The sequence below is a fragment of the Lottia gigantea genome (assembly GCF_000327385.1).
Source record: "Lottia gigantea unplaced genomic scaffold LOTGIsca_18, whole genome shotgun sequence".
Classification (NCBI taxonomy): domain Eukaryota; kingdom Metazoa; phylum Mollusca; class Gastropoda; family Lottiidae; genus Lottia; species Lottia gigantea.
The window spans coordinates 1055743-1075155 of record NW_008708301.1 but is presented as its reverse complement, the minus strand read 5'-3'; the positions used below and the strand labels follow the sequence as shown (position 1 = coordinate 1075155).

The 19413-nt window shown below is 33.5% G+C and overlaps 4 protein-coding genes across 4 annotated transcripts in view; 3 read left to right on the top strand and 1 right to left on the bottom strand.

The window, feature by feature from the left end:
• Positions 1-1352, top strand: part of LOTGIDRAFT_158756 (hypothetical protein) — a gene marked incomplete at both ends in the record, with an annotated part of 30093 nt that extends 28741 nt beyond the window's left edge. The window contains 4 exons of the mRNA XM_009052193.1: positions 110-176; positions 429-579; positions 889-983; positions 1202-1352. Of these exons, the coding sequence (XP_009050441.1) occupies positions 110-176; positions 429-579; positions 889-983; positions 1202-1352 (464 nt within the window). The remainder of the gene's footprint in view (positions 1-109; positions 177-428; positions 580-888; positions 984-1201) is intronic.
• Positions 1353-4546: 3194 nt separating this feature from the next.
• Positions 4547-4729, top strand: LOTGIDRAFT_114200 (hypothetical protein; the record flags this gene model as incomplete). Its single annotated transcript, XM_009052192.1, has 1 exon — positions 4547-4729. A coding segment is annotated over one exon (183 nt), but the record flags the coding sequence as incomplete, so codon positions are not given.
• Positions 4730-5599: 870 nt separating this feature from the next.
• On the top strand, positions 5600-17792 carry LOTGIDRAFT_203681 (hypothetical protein). The gene is made up of 11 exons (XM_009052191.1): positions 5600-5655; positions 10973-11136; positions 11379-11564; positions 12962-13082; positions 13724-13903; positions 14828-15009; positions 15250-15328; positions 15557-15678; positions 16131-16196; positions 16357-16502; positions 16648-17792. The coding sequence occupies exons 1-11, from the start codon at positions 5652-5654 to the stop codon at positions 16832-16834; spliced, it is 1437 nt and encodes a 478-aa protein (XP_009050439.1). The 5' UTR covers positions 5600-5651; the 3' UTR covers positions 16835-17792.
• Positions 17784-19290, bottom strand: LOTGIDRAFT_158752 (hypothetical protein; the record flags this gene model as incomplete). The annotated part of the gene is made up of 2 exons (XM_009052190.1): positions 17784-18907; positions 19110-19290. 2 exons carry the CDS (start codon positions 19288-19290, stop codon positions 17784-17786), a joined length of 1305 nt encoding a protein of 434 aa, XP_009050438.1.
• Between the last annotated feature and the right edge of the window lie 123 nt (positions 19291-19413).

The following is a 19413-nucleotide window of genomic DNA, read 5'->3' as shown; positions in this document are numbered from 1 at the left end:
ATACACATTACTTTCAAATTATATACAATCCCAATAATCGTACTACACCAATGTTACTCAATAATAACATTTTCACATTTCAAAGAGTATTATATTGTTTTATTATTAGATATATCTGCTGAAGATCTTGAAGTTGACATCTTAAATTTATCTGATGGAATAAAAGATTCTAATAAGTAAGAATTTACACTTTGAATTATTAGCCCCATTTAATAGTCCATTATCTACTATATATTATACCAATAACCAGATTCGAGAAACAAACAAAATTCAAAATTTACTCCATTAATATTGGAATGCAACCGAAGCTTTGAATGTCATTTTATCCTAAATCCTATCGTTAATCATTAGTGCATTACCTAATAATTATGTTATTATTGAATGTTTACCCCGCTTCCATCGCGCTATAATCTGTAATATTTTTACAGTAATGAACTATCCGAAGTTAACTACGCAATAAACAGAAAAGATGGTGGAGATATAGAGGATGTGAACTATCCAACCTCAGCTCATTTGGATGAAGCTTTAAAAAATCATGGTTTAGCTCTATATGAAAAAAGAGCACCATCTGATGAAGAGGTATGCCAAATATTATCACCTATTTTCACAATTTATTGATGTCAAAGATTAAAGGTAGTATCAACAATCAACAACCCACAATCTATGTTTTTTTATAATGTGAGCGAAACAAATTTTGGTCTATTATGAACTTGAAAACCCCCAATCAGTTCACGTTTCCGACCAACATGTTTGTCTAGGTTAGATTAGTCAGCAACTTCATTTAGGATGGTGTAATATGATCTGTAAGTGTCCCCGATACAGATAAATAGTATAGAAACTTATCACGAGGAATATGTCTATTTGACTGCATATAATTGTATCTTGCAGGATGATGACTGGAAAGTAATTGTTGGTGCTGTATTTGGTGCTATTGCAGCCTTAATTATTGTCGTTGTTGCAACATATATAATAGTACAAAAACGGTTAGTATATCTTCTGATTCCAACTTGTGTTTTTGTGTTAAAACTTATATCTTACGAATAAATCTACTCTCCGACCACTCGGCATTGAATTTTTATTACCGAAAGACAATCTAAGGCGATTTTGTAAATCTCTCAAAAACTTTCATTTTCGACCTAGTAGTTTTTATCCAGTGTGGTTAAGGTTAAGGTAAATCAAAACGATTATTGTTTTATATTAGCAGAAAACAAAGGAAAATGAATCTGAAGAAACAAGAGCGAGATGTATCCAATGATATTTATGATGAAGAAAACTTCAGTAGTGCAGTTGCCTATTCTAATCAAGTATATGAAACTCAAGAAGCGAAAATTGACTTCAGGGAACCCGAGTAGATTTTACTGTGTTATATCTTTGTTATATATATATTGTGTTATTATTGTCGTTCGAATGATTTAAAATAATTGGGACCTATTTTTAAATCTTGAGAAGCGAAACATTAGCTGGTGTAGGATCAAGGTTCAATATCGGTATTGGAAAACCCCATTTTGGACTAGAATCAAACACTGTAGAAATATTCGACTTCAAGAAAACATTTTAACTGTGTAGTAAGGTACTGTTAACCCGTAGCCTACTTTAGTCTTGAGAAATATTCAGTACGTATATTGTGCGAATGTCATTAAACACTTTTTCACATACGTTTAGATATTTTCATTTTCGCTGTAAACATTCCACAGCGTTTTAAAGGAAAGGGTTGGTGGAGTACTACGCTGAGAAAGGTAGTCGGAAACATATGCCTCTTTTCCAGTTTTTGATGGATATTGTGACAATTGTCGGCTGGAGTAGAGTCAGAAAAAAATATGACCTTTAATGGGCTTTTTCCATACCTACGAAGATGCGTTTTTTTGTAACATAATTTTACATTACCTTTACGCTGACTGGAGATTAGTGTTTGGGATCACCGTAACTTTCCTTTTGTTAGTATCATGTAACTTTATGACCTTTGAACTTTTGAATGCGCGCTCAGTTTTGAATGTCCGATGCGAAAAAAAAACTGTGATGGAACCGGAGACGTACGGGACCATAAGGGGGGCATATAATACAGAAAATTTCTTTTTATTATCTCGTGGCCAAGATTTAGCAACTCGTGGCCATAACGTAGCAACTCCTAATCAGGACTTAGCAACTCGTAATCAGAGTAAGTATCTAGTGGCCATGACTTACATTCAAAATGACTCTGCGTCTATGAGCCAGAATGATAACGGTATCATTTTATGCCATTCTAGTCTCAATATATCCTAATAAGTCCATTCCTTCCGTTATAATCTATGAGCTCAACCTTTTCGCAGCAATTTAGATTTATAAGACATGTTTATACAATATGGAAAATAGCAACTCGCGGCCACGAGATATCAAGTCGTGGCCACTAGTTTTTTCCGTAGAGACGTGACATAAATGGTCTAGGGAGAAAATGATGGCATGATTGAACTACAAAAATATTCATCTTTCCAAAAATATCTGGGTTTTGCAGATCCGATCTAATAGGTTTAAAACCCCCGAGAAGCGGAAAGTCCCCATTTAACATGGCCTTTTTCTTCCCGTCTCTAAACCAGCACATATCTGTCCTAATAGCTATCAGAGGCTGGGATAGAGACCGGTGTTTCGGTCTATAGGAAAGTTAGAAATTAAAAATGACAATCGCTAGTTAGATACGATCCTTCTGCTCTGTGCCCCAATGTGATTTCTGGAAGGCAAAAGCTTCAAGTTCGCAATTCAGTTTTATTCAACGCTGCACTTAACAAACATTGCAAGCACTTATCAAAATCAAAATCGATTTCAGAACCATAACTTTGCTGATTGCAGAGTTCAAATCCAATATGCAGAAGGAATTCTTCAGTTCATAATTTACAAAAACCTGTTTATTCTAAATTCCCTTACAAAAATTTTTCCTATCGGTTGCGTTGATGACCTTTTATATTCAAAAACCATAAAGGGATTATCCATTACCTACAGAGTTTTATCTATCCAAGGAAAAACCTAATTTTAACGAGGTCCCTAACATGCCACGATTGTTAAGAATTCATCGTAGTAAAATTATGGTTTTGCAGTGAACAAAAATGGTTGTTGGTACGACAGTCATGGGTCATTGAACAGTAAAAATTTCGCTCTTGTGTTAAGTCTGTATTGAACTTTTATTTGAACTTTCAACCGTTGATTGGTGCAGAAAAGTAGGACGTAAAACTCCATTCATTTCATTTTGATTTCACTTTCAACCGTTGTTAAACAGATTTCTGTAAATATATTGACACGAAGCCTAGCACTTGCTGTTATCTGTAAATGCGATTTTACTATTCATATATTTATTGTTAATAACGTATGGGCGATCACCTATCGTCTGCGCTGATCGTTTGACCAAACTTTGTATTTCCAGTCTCATCTTATTTTATCGTATGTGTGGTTTATCAAAATTATCCAACATTTGCAGCGCTGGAATTTGTCATATAACCTGACCACATCGTTTCATGGGTATGTTCATCTTTTAATTCTAACTAACAATACAATTTTACTCAGATCATCGGATTTTTTTTATTACCGTATGCAGTATGTCTTCAAAAGGTTTTAGGAATGTGGTCAAGTTGTCTATAACTGCAAAACACCAACTAATGGCATTTATGATATGCAATGGAAAATTAAATTTCAATTTTATGATAAGGGAATTACACAAAATGAAATGAATGGAGTTTTACGTCCTACATTTCTGCACCATGTGGGCTAATGAAGACGGGCAACGGTCTGTAAGGTACAATGAGAGAAATCTTGCTACGTCGGTTATGTAGTCTACATGTAGTATTTATATAGGGTATATTGAGATATTGTTTTGAGATAAAGAATTTTTAGATTGAATTGTTTAAATTGTGATATTTGTTTTATTTTAAGATATTTTGGGGTGATAGCATAACAAGAAGTGGTAAATGGAGTACATGAATATTCCTGTAATATACCAGGAGTAATCCTGTTCAATAAATATTAACGAAATAAATAGAAAAGAATAAATGTAATGCACACGAATCTCTTATGCGAGAAGAAATAAAAAGATATTAACATCACCTTACCTTTCAGAATCAATCAGAACCTTTGATCATCAACAGTAAGGAATATAAAGTCAGTCCTCAAATGTTGCATCATTATACAGTGTTTGGGATCAACAATTTTATCCTGACATGACCAGGTGGGCTTGATCTTTTTTAGTATCTTTCTATAATTTCCTTTTAATTGCCTTGATATTTATGTAGGACTAATGGATTTCGATTGAGTTGTGTTAAAATTAATCTTTCTTGAATGCAATACTGCGTTTTGATCCAGTCTACTCATGACCAAGTAGGCTATCTTTCTATCTTCCAGTTAATACCAAGTGCATTTATAGAATGAGTGTAATTTTTAGAACTTTCCAATGAGCCGTGTATATCTTGGATGGATATTAATATCAAGTATTGCAAAATTTTGACAAAATGAAGTGTTCTTGGAACGTTGATAGTTTGAAGACGACAATGGAAAAAATTATATCTTTATCTTTAGGTATGGGTCCATATTACTACAAATAGAAGTTGATAAAAACATTGGTGGACGAACACTGAATAAAGACTTTTTGGTAGATTTTGGTCAAGAGCCTGGTGGTCCAGTACTAGCTCACGAGATACGTTATCCTGGTGGTAATTGCACTTCCGATATTTTGCTTCATAAAACAGCATCCCACAAACTTTATCTACGTTGAAGAAGTCATAGCATGGCATTATAGTTTAAAACTCCGAGTAATAACATGTTTCAAGTTTATGTTTAAATGAATTGTTTTATATTGCTCTTTTCTTAATCATTCTGTTCATGAAGAAATCTAAAAATGTTTTGTATAAAATGATGTTATTTATAAAATGTATCTGCTTACTATTTCTTTGTTAAATTTGAACCCCATTCGTAACATTTTTTATGGAGAAAAAAGTAGGATTGTATATCTAATTGTGTGCTTGTTCAACGAACACATCAGGGGTTACCCGAAATATTTTTGAAATGTATTTCTTTATAATGATCAGCTGTTGATTGAGCTGACCAATAGGCGTAGGTTTTGTGTAGTAAATTATTCAAGTTTGCTTTTGGTGGGAAAGGGGATATGGGTCTCATCGCAAACTAAAAAAGCATAAAGGGCGTAGAATATTTAAAATCAAGTTTACATGTTCATCAAAAGATCTACAGCATTTATCGAGCATTGAGTTATTTCCCTTTCACTGTTGCAATATATGACAGTGTCTTGAAATCACTAGAAATGTTCATGGTCTCCAATTTAGGGTAGGATGCCATATTCCACGTGGGCTGTGTTATTCAAGCATGACAGGGAGATCCTTTACGATGACCAGCGAGGTAGATCCTGATAAACTTTGACCTGATTAGTAATCATGGATGAGATCTGAGTTCATCACTTTAAACCTAAGAGAGAATGAACACTAATTCATGATTGTCGTGACCGGATAATATAACTATATTATTCATATATGGGCGACTACTGTTTGATCAGGACTAAACTAGTCCAGTCTCAATAATATCTTATCGTGTATGTGATTTCGTTATCAAAATTGTCATACTTTAGCAGCGCGAGACATATTGTGTAGTTTGATATAACGAGGTTAACCTGATCACATTTCACTATGGGTATGTTTATCTTTTAATTTCATTTAGCAGCCAGCCTCTTTTTATTACAATTACCACCTTCAGTGTCGATTTCACAGCCCCCCCCCCCTTCACTATTTTGTGATTTTCTCTGAGGGGTTTCTTCGGATATTTCAAACCGGTACCCTCATGACAGTGATGCAGTACGCAGGTCGGAGTGGCTGACATGGAAAAGAGTCTAGTCGTTCGGATGGGACGATAAACCGAGGCCCTGTGTGCTACAAGTTGTGCACGTTAAAGATCCCTCGACATCAAAGTAGAACGCATAACTCATTCATTTCATTTCATTGTCTTTTACCTGTTTTCTTTACCATGTAATTGTTCAAAAATAGTATGCTAGACTACAAAGCGCTTCCCCATTACCAAAGAAAAAACTAAATTCAAAATCACCCCTAGGCTGAAACCCATTATCTAATCTAATTTATACTGGTTGTTTAGATCGTTGCAATTTGATTTTCTTTCTTTCCTGCATGCAGTGCTTTGGAGCTCTTCAAAATTTTATTCGGAGTTTTCTGTATCATTTTCGATCATGGCAAGATATCTTACTATGATGTATTATAAGAAAATGCAATTATCAATTTATAAGAGGGGTATTGCAGGCGGAGTTAGCATATACTTCGAATGTAATTGAATGAGACTGTTTCAACTTTCTGTATAAATTTTTGCCGATGTTTTCTCTGCATTTTATCGACAGGGTGGAGATTCATTTCTGCAGCATTCCAAATCTTCAGGAATTTTCGGGGATGCTGTCTTGAATTTTTTAAACATCAAATCATTTCCTTTCTTTCTCTGGTATGAGATAGTTTCTTGGTTTTTTCGAAAAATGTTATATAAACGTAATTAGCTCATATGATTAAAAGGGATTCGTCGTGCAGTTGTGAATTATAATATTGTGAAATTTTATGACCTGACTAAAAATAAAGTTTGTTTGCTATACACCCATCTCAAGTTATAATATGAATATAATACTAACTTTGTTATTGACACATATTTTGAGGCAAGTACGTTTAAAGATCGTATTTAGAAATTCAATTGGTGGTACTATTTATGGGGGGGGGGGGAGGCTAAACTGTACCCCCATTGGCACCGACACTGAATGAAGATAAAACTGACCACATGGTTGACCTCGATAAACTAAAATGAAAATGAAAACACGCACTACCGTTAAATAATGTATGATTCTTCTTACATGGTAACAGATCTCAATGTCATGAATGGGTGGTTAAAAGAATTTTTAATCCATACATAGTAGACATTAATAGCATCAGGTAAAGCGACTAAAATTCACAATAGATGAAGTTAACACCAATATTTACACATATTTACACACCTTTGAAATGAGGCATTGCTGTTGGTCTTAGCACCTGCTGTTGGTGTAACCCTATGTCAAAGTCAAACACTGACTCTTGCACTAACACCAACGCCAACTTTGAAATCACACATTGCATTGATAACAATGTAACGAAAACACAAATATGGTCCAATTTATACAATTCTACTTTCAAGAATAGGTTGCATTAAATGTAAATAAATGTCTTTGGACAAATGTTGGGTATAAACAACATAGAATTAATAATATTCTTGATGCAGTAATTATTACTGTAAAGAAAATCTCAGTTGCTGTTATGGTGAATTAAGTAAATGTGTTTAAACTTAACTATCGAGCAAATGTCGCCGTAACTTGAAAGTCATAAAATTATTTATAGGTTATGTAAATAGACCTCTCTCAAACAGCTGTAGAAAGACTATAATAAGATTAGTATTTCAATGTGTGTATTTATAACCAATGTTGTTTAAATGCAAAATTTTTAAATTTAAGTTTATTTGAATGAATAAAGAGGAATGTTGTATTTTGTATTCTAATTTCAAATTAAAGAGACATAATATCGATATTTCCGTTGACTGTGATGTATTATAACAGTTCACAGGGCACAGGCCACTAATACCTACATCCACTTATACCTACAGTTATTATTGTCTACAATAATAAAGCAGTGTGGAATAATGCCTACACAATGAAAACAACGTTCCCATGCTAGTAATGAACTTTTCTTAGAAGTAAGTAAGTAATTATTTATTACAGTGGTATATGCATAAAACAATTAATACAAAGAAATGTACAAAGTAACATCATAATAGGTACCCAGCACAATGGGCTTATATGTCACACTTAAATTCTACTCTGGGAATATTGTTCCCCGTCTTTTCATGAAGGCGTGGACCAGATATTTAGACAATTTTCTTGTATGATAATTTGCTAATGGAAACAGTTTATCCTAATCCAATAGTAGATTTAGAATAAATCAGCATCCGACGTCTGGAAGTAGAGTTCAATTAACGCGATATAGTATCAAAACCAATTGTATATTTTTCTTTGAAATTTTCTGTCAAAGCTGAAAAAATACTCAGCGGCTTCTATAACCTTAACAAACTAACACCATGGGCAAGAGCAATTTGAAGTTTACAACTGCAATACTACTGAATTTCAATGAAATGTGAAGTTAGCTCGATTATCCGAAACTGAAATTTGGTGTGATAAATTGTATATCAAATTATATAAGGATCTGTCCAACAGGACATTATGTGTGTCAAGCACAATATACAGCAATTGTGGTTACCAACAAGAAAGACTGGTTACAGTGATATCAATCTGTTTCAAATGCAGATCACAATAACACTGTTTACAGGTTGCATATTAATTATGACTATATATAAATATATATTACCAGTAATATTCGCCAGAAGTTTTCCAATCCAGTTAAAACATTGGGACCAAATTACATTGAAAATATTACCGTGATAATATTATCTTTAGGCCTATATATAAAATAATAATTGCGGCGGTCAATTTTCATTTGAATAACTTAACCAGATTTGCTCAGAATCACTGCTTACAAATGGAATACACCCGGGACGAATGTTTTTTAGAACATTGCGAATTCCCAGAATGAGAAAGATATCAATTGCTCTGTCAATGATCGAGCTAATGGCATCTGTTATTTTATTTTCTATTAATCATAGTGATGTTCAACATTTTTGTTATTAACTAAAACCATGATTTGTATGAATTATTAATATGCTAGTTACTGTTCTGTAAATCGATATAGCCATCAAAATGTAATATTTTAGATTGATACATTGATTAATATGTTAAAATCGTGTAAATTTTAATAATTCACTGTTCAAATTTAAAATTGGCAATTGTTCAGAAGAGATCAAGTATCATTTGTTTTCTATATATTATCCATTAAATTACGGTAGGTTCTTAAGTGTCTGGAATCATTTGTAGTCTGTAACGACTTCAAAAAACGACTGTGAAAAATTCACAGGTAATATTACTCATGAAATATCACTAATTCTGTACTGGAGTATTCAGTCTTCCAAGATATTTAAACGTCTACATTTTAATATGGATATACTCGCCTTTACTCTCCTCATACATAATAGCGTTAATTTGATGCAACTTATTGTTCGTTTTCATCAAGATCAGAGGATTTTAGGCAAGGCAGGCTCTGACAAGAAGTGTAATCTGTAAACGACAGTAGATTCAAAACCAATCAAGCAACTTCAAAATATTCTGTATTAATATTGTTATTTATGGTAATTTCTAATCAAATAAAGTGTCCCATGGTTAATAATCAAATCAATGCAGACATTGTACAACTCACACTGCACAGACTACCACGCAATTTACAGGTTATGCTTCTGAAAACTTCCCCACAACAAATTAACATAATTACATATTCTTTTTAAAGAACACAAGGGCTATAATATAAATCCATTTTTATAATTTTATACATCATTGATTTTGTCCACTTCTGACAAAGACGTTTGATTGCGATGTGGATAGCGACAGTCGATTTGTGAAACACATAATTTGGCTAATTGGAAGAATAATAGATTATTGGAATATATTATATTGTGATAGAGTATTATATGGTTATGGGATCTAGTTTGGTTAAGGGAATCAAGAGATCTACTAAAATACGAGGTACCATATTTTGTTTATATTTAATTGTATGTTAAAAAATGTGACTAAATTATGTTTCCATTTGTTCTATAATATATGGGTTTCTGTTAATGATAAGTCAATTAATTTTTTTTAATTCATGCCAATTATTTTTCACCTTTCATCTTTTACCTTTTTATCTTTTTATGTGTAATTTATCTTGATTTATTTGTGTGTTGTTTCGGTTTTACAAATCGAACGCAACCTAAGATGCCAGACGTTGTTTTGTCTATAGTATTATTTATAATATCTTCTCAGGTTTTATAAAACAGGTAAATTTTTTTTTAATGTTGATAATGACTACCGAAATATCATTTAACTTTGTACAGCAAAGTGCAAAGCGATTTGTGAACTTCACCAACAACTAGTAATTGAAGTGCTGCATTGTTAACATGCAGACCAAAATAATTGCATACATCAGATCAGGTTGACAACGGAAAATTACAAGACCGCAGCTTTTAAGAACTTTGGTGGGCACAGGACATACTCAATTGCATCAGATGGTTGTCAAACCGAATAGACAAAAATATCAGAAACTGAAGCAACTGAAATTTGAAGTGAAACAAAAATACAATGCACGAAAATAGAGAAAATACGAGAAGTTTTAATGGGGAGATGTGATATAAGGGTTAGGTTTGTAGATTAATTACACAATGAATGAATGCAGATACATGTAATAACAAAATAACATGAAATGAAATAATAATAAAATTTAAATAAGACTATATTTATACTCGACATTTCAGTTGTGCAGTGTTAATAGGTGCATACTGCCACTATAAAATAACTTTTCGTGTTCGTGTTAATATCATTAATTACTAAATGCCACTCAAGGAAGTAACAAATATTTGCATATTTGTATGCATTATACTTGTGTGATTGAATGACGATTGTAATTGGCGCCAGCAATACTATAATGTCTTAATAACCAAAATCGGCTCTGAGAACTTGTGTGACGAATTCTAAAGTTTTCATGGTAACTTAATCACAACTTTGGGTTCGGCACATAACATCTTGTGACAATTATGGGTAAATATATTAAATAAAAAAATTGTTGAATATGAGTAAATATTCTTCCAATACATAAATATGTAGATTACAGAAAACCCTTTCAACATGACTAAACTTTCGTTCCATTTTATATTAGCTTTTAGCTTTAATACAGTCATTCCAGTTAGGCTGAAGTGGATAGATTGAAAATAAAAGCAAATATAAAAGAACGGGAACAAAAATCTGACATTATTAGACTGATGTTTTCAACTTCTGTATACCTATTGTTTTTTTTTTCAGCTTGTTGTGGCGGGCCAGGATATGCCACTCCATTGGCAGCTATGTCAGGACCCAGAGAGAAGATGGTGTATATACCGTGTATTATTAAACCAGATGAAAAAGAGAAACGTTGCGACTATTTAGCTACAGTTGATATAGATCCTCAATCTCCAACTTATTGTAAGGTATGTTATAAAACCTAATTTTTGCAATTGCCAGAAGCCATGAACACTTTAGATTAAATTGGTAACAATTGGTCATAAACGCATTATGGTATTGCAGATGCTAACTTCACTAACACCAAGTGGTGGACGTAGCATACGAAGTAGGTATACGAAAAGGACAAGAGTATCTATCCCATATAATACAGAACTGATCAAGTCTTTGAACTACTGTATTTTCGTCGATCTATTTTTTGTAATTCAAGGTCATCCACAGACTAGAGATGACCTATCGTGGGGATGAAATTCACCACTCTGGGTGGAACGCATGCTCAAGTTGTTATGATGATAGCAGCAAGTCGAGAAATCGTTTGATCTTACCATGTTTAAATAGTGATAGAATATATGTTGTGGATACAGGCACAGATCCTAAAGCACCGAAAATTCACAAGGTAACTATTTATTGTACGACTTTTGTAACTATCTAAGTATAAATGCATGTTTGTGGTCTGAACACCCATTACTTTCAGAAGAATAGGCCCCTTTAATTGCATCGTATAAGCAAATCAAGTAATGTAATTTCAGATAAAAAAAAAAACAAATTTAATGACGAGAACAAAATATCGATTTCATTTCAATAATGATATTACTATGAATTTTTGGAATGTGATGATAATAGAAAAATTAACAGTGAACTTCAAAATAATGGCATCGTACTTATAAGAACTTAAATGTCAAGCCAGCCGACCAAACCCATCGTTCCAGGAAATTCAATCATATAAAAAAAATTTTTAACTGTATTTGTCCCATGATTTCAATGTTACTAAAATAGTTATCTCTTCGCCGCAAAGAGTATATCAATCGAATTGTAAAAAACAATCAAATTTCATACAACGATTGGTCATTGGTGTCGTCCTTTGATAACACGTGTTGTCTTCTAAAAGATATCTCCAACCTGTCTAAACCTGTTGTTTGAAGTTCAACAAAAATTATCTGATATATTCTAATCAATGAAAAAAATTACATAAGATGATATCATAAACTAGTTTATGCGTGAAAATGCAGTTTTGCTGGCGATATGGTGAAATAATCGAATGACATACTTATTGGTTGAAGTTTTACCCTTAAAGGGATTGTAAAGAGGTTTTCTTTTTTTTTTATGTATTTCAGGGACACTGATAGCATCAATTTGCACCCGTGTTCCTGATACACATAAAATTAAAAAAAAAACAATTTAAAAACCCTTTAATAGTTTGATTGAGAGCAATGCTGCCTTGTTTATGAATAAATGTTCTTTAAAAAGAATTTCACAGAGACCAGCGCGATTTGTCAGACATATTTGACATGAGCTCGCTTGATACGCTATGTGTTCTGCTCATGAGCATCCAATGATCTAATGGGATACCTGGAATCGTCAGTCAACACTATCCAAGCTTTAGTGGAATAGCATAAAGAGCAGGGGGGTTTATGTTACTACCCGACCTGCATAACTTCTCTATGACTCTCTAAAAGTTAAAAAATGATATTTAGGTAATTGTTATTATACATGATATTACATGGAATAGTTAATCAATGTATTTCAGATAAACTGATACAATTATAACACATAATATTAATATAATTAGAAAGCCATTATCATTTACAATTCTTTAGATGTAAAGGAAGGCCCAGTGGGTGTTCACTGAGTAAACTATATCTAGCAATGTAAATCAGGCGATCGCTTTGGGGCCTTTTGAACCGCTTATGTCTTTTTATCTGTTTCTGTGTCCAAAATCACATATTAAGTTGCATTTTAGTATCGAGTATGAAGTTCAAGATATAAACGAGTGCAATAATTTCTGTTTTATAGATTGTCGAACCAAATGAAATACATTCTAAAACTGGATTAGGTGCACCACATACTTCACATTGTTTAGGTTCTGGCCAAATCATGATAAGTTGTATGGGAGATCCTGATGGCAATAATAAAGGTAGGAACTTTTGACACGCCTTGTTCCGGTGTTACTTTCCAGAGAAAGGAACCGTCGTCAGTTCATGGATTGTGTCTTGTAAATGGCGGATTGTTGAGAACATGTACTCGTCTCTTGTTGCATTTAAACTGCCCACCACCACCACCATACTCTCACCTATAAATAAAGTGACATTAATGTAACGCATTAATACAATCAAAAGCAATAATATCGAGTTGATAAGTTCAATGACAACCAAACCGTGATGAAATTAATGGAAAATGAACTACATGTATATGAAAACTATAATAATAACCATATAGAATTGGTACTTTCAGCAGTGTTCCTTAAGCAATTAACCTTGATCAATCAATAAATATATGAAATAGCCTACATTTTTCTTGGTATCACTAATAATCACTATGATAATTATTGGACTACATGTATATTATTTTGATTTGTTTTTTCGAGTACAAAATTATACGCCAATGCGTTAAAAATAGTTAAGATTACAGACGACAATAAAGTCAGCATTGTTCGCCCAAAATGAATGCAGGTATAGACAATAGTTTACTTACATTATGAGGTTATCGAAATCTAAATTAATTACAACGATAAATCCACCAAATAATGTGGAAATAGAAGTTTACTGAACATTTCAGGTGGATTTCTTCTATTAGATGGTGACGACTTTTCTGTAATTGGCAACTGGGAAAAGGGGGTTAATGCGTGTTTTGGTTATGATTTTTGGTATCAACCTCTTCATAATGTGATGGTTAGTTCAGAGTGGGGTGCACCGAAGGCATGGAGATTAGGTTTCAACCCTGAACATGTAGAAAAAGGTAATTGATTTTGAAAAATATTTCATTTTCTCAATATAACATAATATTCAAGTCCCAAATCAGTTGAAATTGATTTGCTTTCTTATACTTTTAATACAATTTATGCAGGTTTCATATTCTTTTGAAACTTGTGTACTTTGTTGGTTGTGACATAGAAAGGCGCCTTGACATTAGGTTTATTTAATTAACTAAGGTCCCGTTAAAGCTATGTCAAGGCGATATAACACAGTTGAAAAGCCCAATCAGGAGCTTTGCATTTCATGTATTATTAAAACGATAATTTGTAATCGGTCTATTAACTACTTGGGTTAGGTCCAAATCGGTCGCGTGTGAAATAATCTTGAATAAGTTATTTTCACTCATTCAAGTTGACCCAGCCGTAAATGGGTACCGATAATCCAGAAAATGGATTTGGTTTGGCAAGGACCAGCTGGTAGGACGGATCTTTATGAACCTCGGTTGTTATCCTTGTAAAATATAGTTGCTCTCACCAGCTGCTGTAGATTGTAGTTATATAAATTGTTTAGTTAACGAACATTGACATATATAGATAAACTAACTTGAATAGTTTACTTCATTCCACTGGTATATCTATATCACTTCACATTCTTAATTAATAGATTAATATATTATGCTTACAAACCATGTGATCTCTCGAACTTCTCACATTGACCGAACTCAAAGAGAGCAGGTCAACGACTTTACATGGGGAAAGACATTTGTGTCTATTTGCAGCCTATTTATATATATTGTTGATATAACGCGTTGTATCAGAACATACACTAATCATAAACTGACAATATTGCACATATGTTTTGTGTATTTTATTTAAATCAATTTTAGTCCTGGTTTATTACAACCATTCAAAGAATATATATATTTGAACTTTTACAGAAAATGACACAATTTAGTTTTTTTTTACAGGATTATATGGACACTGTATGCATGTATGGGACTGGACTACACATGAGCATATCCAGACGCTGGATCTTGGAACCGAAGGGTTTTTGCCTTTAGAAATTAGGTTTCTGCATGAACCAACAGCCACTGAGGGATACGTTGGCTGTGCATTGTCTTCAAATGTTTTCAGGTTCTATCGAAACCAAGTAAGTGGTTGAAACTACTGTATTTTAACAAAATCTTTCTTCGGGATTTTCCTAAAATTCATGGCAAAATATTTAGTTCAAGAAAAGGACAATTTTCTCTAGATTTTGATCTAGATTTTTCATTTAATTTGAATTATATTTTTTCCAGCCTATTTGAAAGAAAATAAGACTTCCTCTTTAATTTCTCTATTACGAGATACTATGAATTAATAAATAAATTTTTTTTATTGAATTTTACAGAAAGGTATATGGGAAGCCGAGAAAGTAATCGACGTACCCTCTAAAACAGTTACGGGATGGGCTCTACCGGAAATGCCCGGTAAGTTAAAATGATATTGGTACAAATTTGCTTTACCAGCATGATAGGGTCCTATTTCATTGCACCTTGATAATTAAGTTGGTCCCTGCAGAGCAGAGCATCAGAAATGCTTAAGTTATAAAGAAAGAGAGAAAGAGGGCAATGAAACAATGATATCTTTACAATGATCTTAGATCGTATTCTACAGTAGGCTAGAGCATATATTTATAAATTAATATTGATTTTCAGGTCTTATAACCGACATCCTGCTCTCGCTAGATGATAAATACTTATATTTAAGTAACTGGGCACATGGTGATATTAGACAATATGATATCACTAATACTCGTAAACCTAAATTAGTTGGCCAGGTGAGTTTTAGTATTTTTATGAATATATCACTTTTTCGTTCCAGCCACGACAGTTCCATGTTTATACCAACATTATAACCACCACTCTCACGACTGAACCCGACAATAGCACAACATTCCGTAGAGTCACGATCTAAGCAATTGCGCTAAGATTTGGCCTCGATCTATTACGTCCTCTACCACGTCTTCACCAAAATGTATATATTCAGCCTCATTGTAGTGGAGTCGGGAGAAGCAAGACCCAAGAAGTGTCCACGCTTGCGTCATGACCAATCCGATTGCATCACAACAGATCCAAGACTGTGACCATCTGTCTCGAATGTGCTATGTTCTAGCCATATATTTTGAAGTTTCCCGATTACTAAGTACCTAAAAAGACATGGCACTCCTTCTGACCTTCGGGTTATTATTGGCTTTCATTGTTTGAGTTGTGATATTTGTTTTATTTTAAGATATTTTTGGGTGGTAGCATAACAAGAGGTGGTCCAGTCACAGTTACCAAAGATTCAGAATTAAAGGTAAAACAAGTAAATGTATACATCATGTGAATACGTTGTTAGTTAATATAAGTTTCAGGAGTTATGCGTTTCTGTCAGAAAAATATTAACGAAAAACAAAGAATGAAATTTAATTCATGCGATTTTCATTTCATGATTTTAACATCACCTTCCATTGCAGAAGCAGCCAGAACCTTTGATCATCAACAGTAAGGAATATAAAGTTAGTCCTCAAATGTTGCAATTAAGTTTAGATGGTAAAAGATTATATGTAACAACATCATTATACAGTGTTTGGGATCAACAATTTTATCCCGAAATGACCAGGTAGGACTTTTTTTCTATCTTCCCGTTTCTGAGTACAAATGAGAAGGACTTTCTTGGAAGTTTGGGTTTGACAATATACAGTGCTATTTTAACAAACTGTGAGTTGATAGACCGAAAATGTAAAAATAAGAATCATGTTTTTCAGAGATGGGTCCATATTACTTCAAATAGATGTTGATACCATAAAGGGTGGACTAACACTGAATAGGGACTTTTTGGTAGATTTTGGTCAAGAGCCTGGTGGTCCAGTACTAGCTCACGAGATACGTTATCCTGGTGGTGATTGCACTTCCGATATTTGGCTTCATAAAACGGCATCTCACAAACTTTAAGTATGTTTTAGTATAGTATAGTATAATCTAAGGAGGTTTATTATTATTAAAACTCTGTGGTATAATGATATAATATATGATATTTAGTAAAAATTAAAATGTGTTAAATTTTCCCACAAGACCATAAGCTAGACTAATGATCTGTGTTTATTCACGTGCTTTGTGTAAGCATGTCGTCTGTAGTCTTAGTGTCACGAAACTTTAATTAACTCTTATTATATTTGTTAAATTGTTAATATTTCAAAGATAACTTTTATCTAACATAAATTATTCTAACGGCACTTTTTCATTTCGTATAAAATGATTTTGTTAAAATAACAGCTTTATTACAACAGTACTTGGCTTCTATTTCTAAACTATATTTGGCGAGGTACAAAGCAATAAGTGCTTCAAAGCATAGGAAGGGCATAATTAGACAAAAAGTTCACTTAACGATCTTCAGAAGTACAGCGTCCATTGGTATATTGGTAATAAGTAGTTATTCCCCTTACAATATTACAATATCTGACACCAGGACTATGGCACTTTATTTTGCTGGATCAGATTATGTTGGACGGAATCAAGTCTTTCGTAGTTTAGGAATTTATTAAGATTTACAATGTTCCGCGTTTTGATCGGTGAGCATGAATTGTAACAACAGGTGGGCCAAAAATCAGGAATTAATTGAAAAGCACCACATTCGCCTTTTTTGATCGGTTTTAAAAAATATTTGTGGTATATTTGTAACTGAAGAACCAAAAATTTATGGAAGATATTTTTTTCTCGCCACGGGATAAAATATTGATTTTTGTATCAAATATGTTAAATGGTCAGGATTTCAATACTTATAAAATAATTTAATTCGAATCATTGAATTGTGATTTTAAAATTTTTAAATTTTATTATAGCATTATTTTAATCAAACAAAAAACAGAAAGAAACATTGACCTAAGAAATTAAATTAAGCTATTTAATATTCTTCACCTTCTTCTTCTTCATCTGCTCCATCAATGCCAACTTCTTCATAATCTTTCTCTAGAGCAGCTAAATCTTCTCTAGCTTCAGAGAATTCACCCTCTTCCATACCTTCACCAACATACCAATGTACAAAAGCTCTTTTAGCGTACATCAAGTCAAATTTGTGGTCGAGGCGAGACCAAGCTTCTGCAACTGCTGTTGTATTGCTTAACATTGATACAGCTCTTTGAACCTTAGCCAAATCACCTCCTGGTACAACAGTTGGTGGTTGGTAGTTGATACCAACCTTGAAACCAGTAGGGCACCAGTCAACAAATTGGATGGTTTTCTTAGTCTTCATCGAGGCAATAGACGCATTAACATCTTTAGGAACAACATCCCCTCTATACAATAGACAGCAGGCCATGTATTTACCATGTCTAGGATCACACTTGACCATTTGGTTAGCTGGTTCAAAGCATTTGGCTGTAAGTTCCGCAACTGACAGTTGTTCATGATAAGCTTTCTCAGCAGATATGATAGGTGCATAAGTTGTGAGTGGGAAATGAATTCTTGGATAAGGCACAAGATTTGTTTGAAATTCATTCAAATCAACATTCAAAGCCCCATCAAATCGAAGTGATGCAGTAATAGAGCTAACAACTTGACCAATGATACGGTTAAGATTGGTGTATGTTGGACGGCCGATGTCTAGATTACGACGGCAGATGTCATAAATAGCTTCGTTATCAACCATGAAACAGACATCAGAGTGCTCGATGGTTGTGTGAGTCGTTAATATAGCATTATATGGTTCCACGACAGCTGTTGAAATCTGTGGAGCTGGATATATGGAAAACTCCAGCTTGGATTTCTTACCATAGTCCAGGCTTAGGCGTTCCATCAGCAACGATGTAAATCCAGACCCTGTTCCTCCACCAAAACTGTGATAAATGAGAAAGCCTTGCAGTCCAGTGCAGTTGTCTGCCATTTTTCTTATCTTGTCTAACACAATATCAATCTGTTCTTTGCCAACAGTATAATGACCTCTGGCGTAGTTATTAGCAGCATCCTCTTTACCAGTGATGAGTTGTTCTGGATGGAAAAGTTGACGATAAGTTCCAGTTCGAACTTCATCTGAAATCATAGATACAACTATTTAAATATTGCTCGACTTTTCATTATGATTTATACCAAATAAAAGCTGTCGAGAGAGTAATATACTGTATACTGTTGTTTTAATGACGCGTCAGAAAAAAAAATAGTATTGGACTGCAATGCAGTATGTGATACAAATAAAAAAAACAAATATTAATTCGAAATGTAAAAGAATACATACCCACAACACTGGTTTCAAGATCAACAAAGATAGCTCTCGGAACATGCTTTCCTGAACCAGTCTCACTGAAGAAAGTGTTAAAGGAATCGTCCCCAGCACCAATAGTTTTATCAGAAGGCATCTGACCATCAGGTTGAATACCATGTTCTAAACAATACAATTCCCAACAGGCATTGCCCATCTGGACACCAGCTTGTCCAATATGGATAGAAAGACACTCACGCTGAAAATAAAACATACGATACTGTAAACACTAACACTATCTTAAACCGTTGATGCAATTCACTCAAGAAACAAGGCTTTT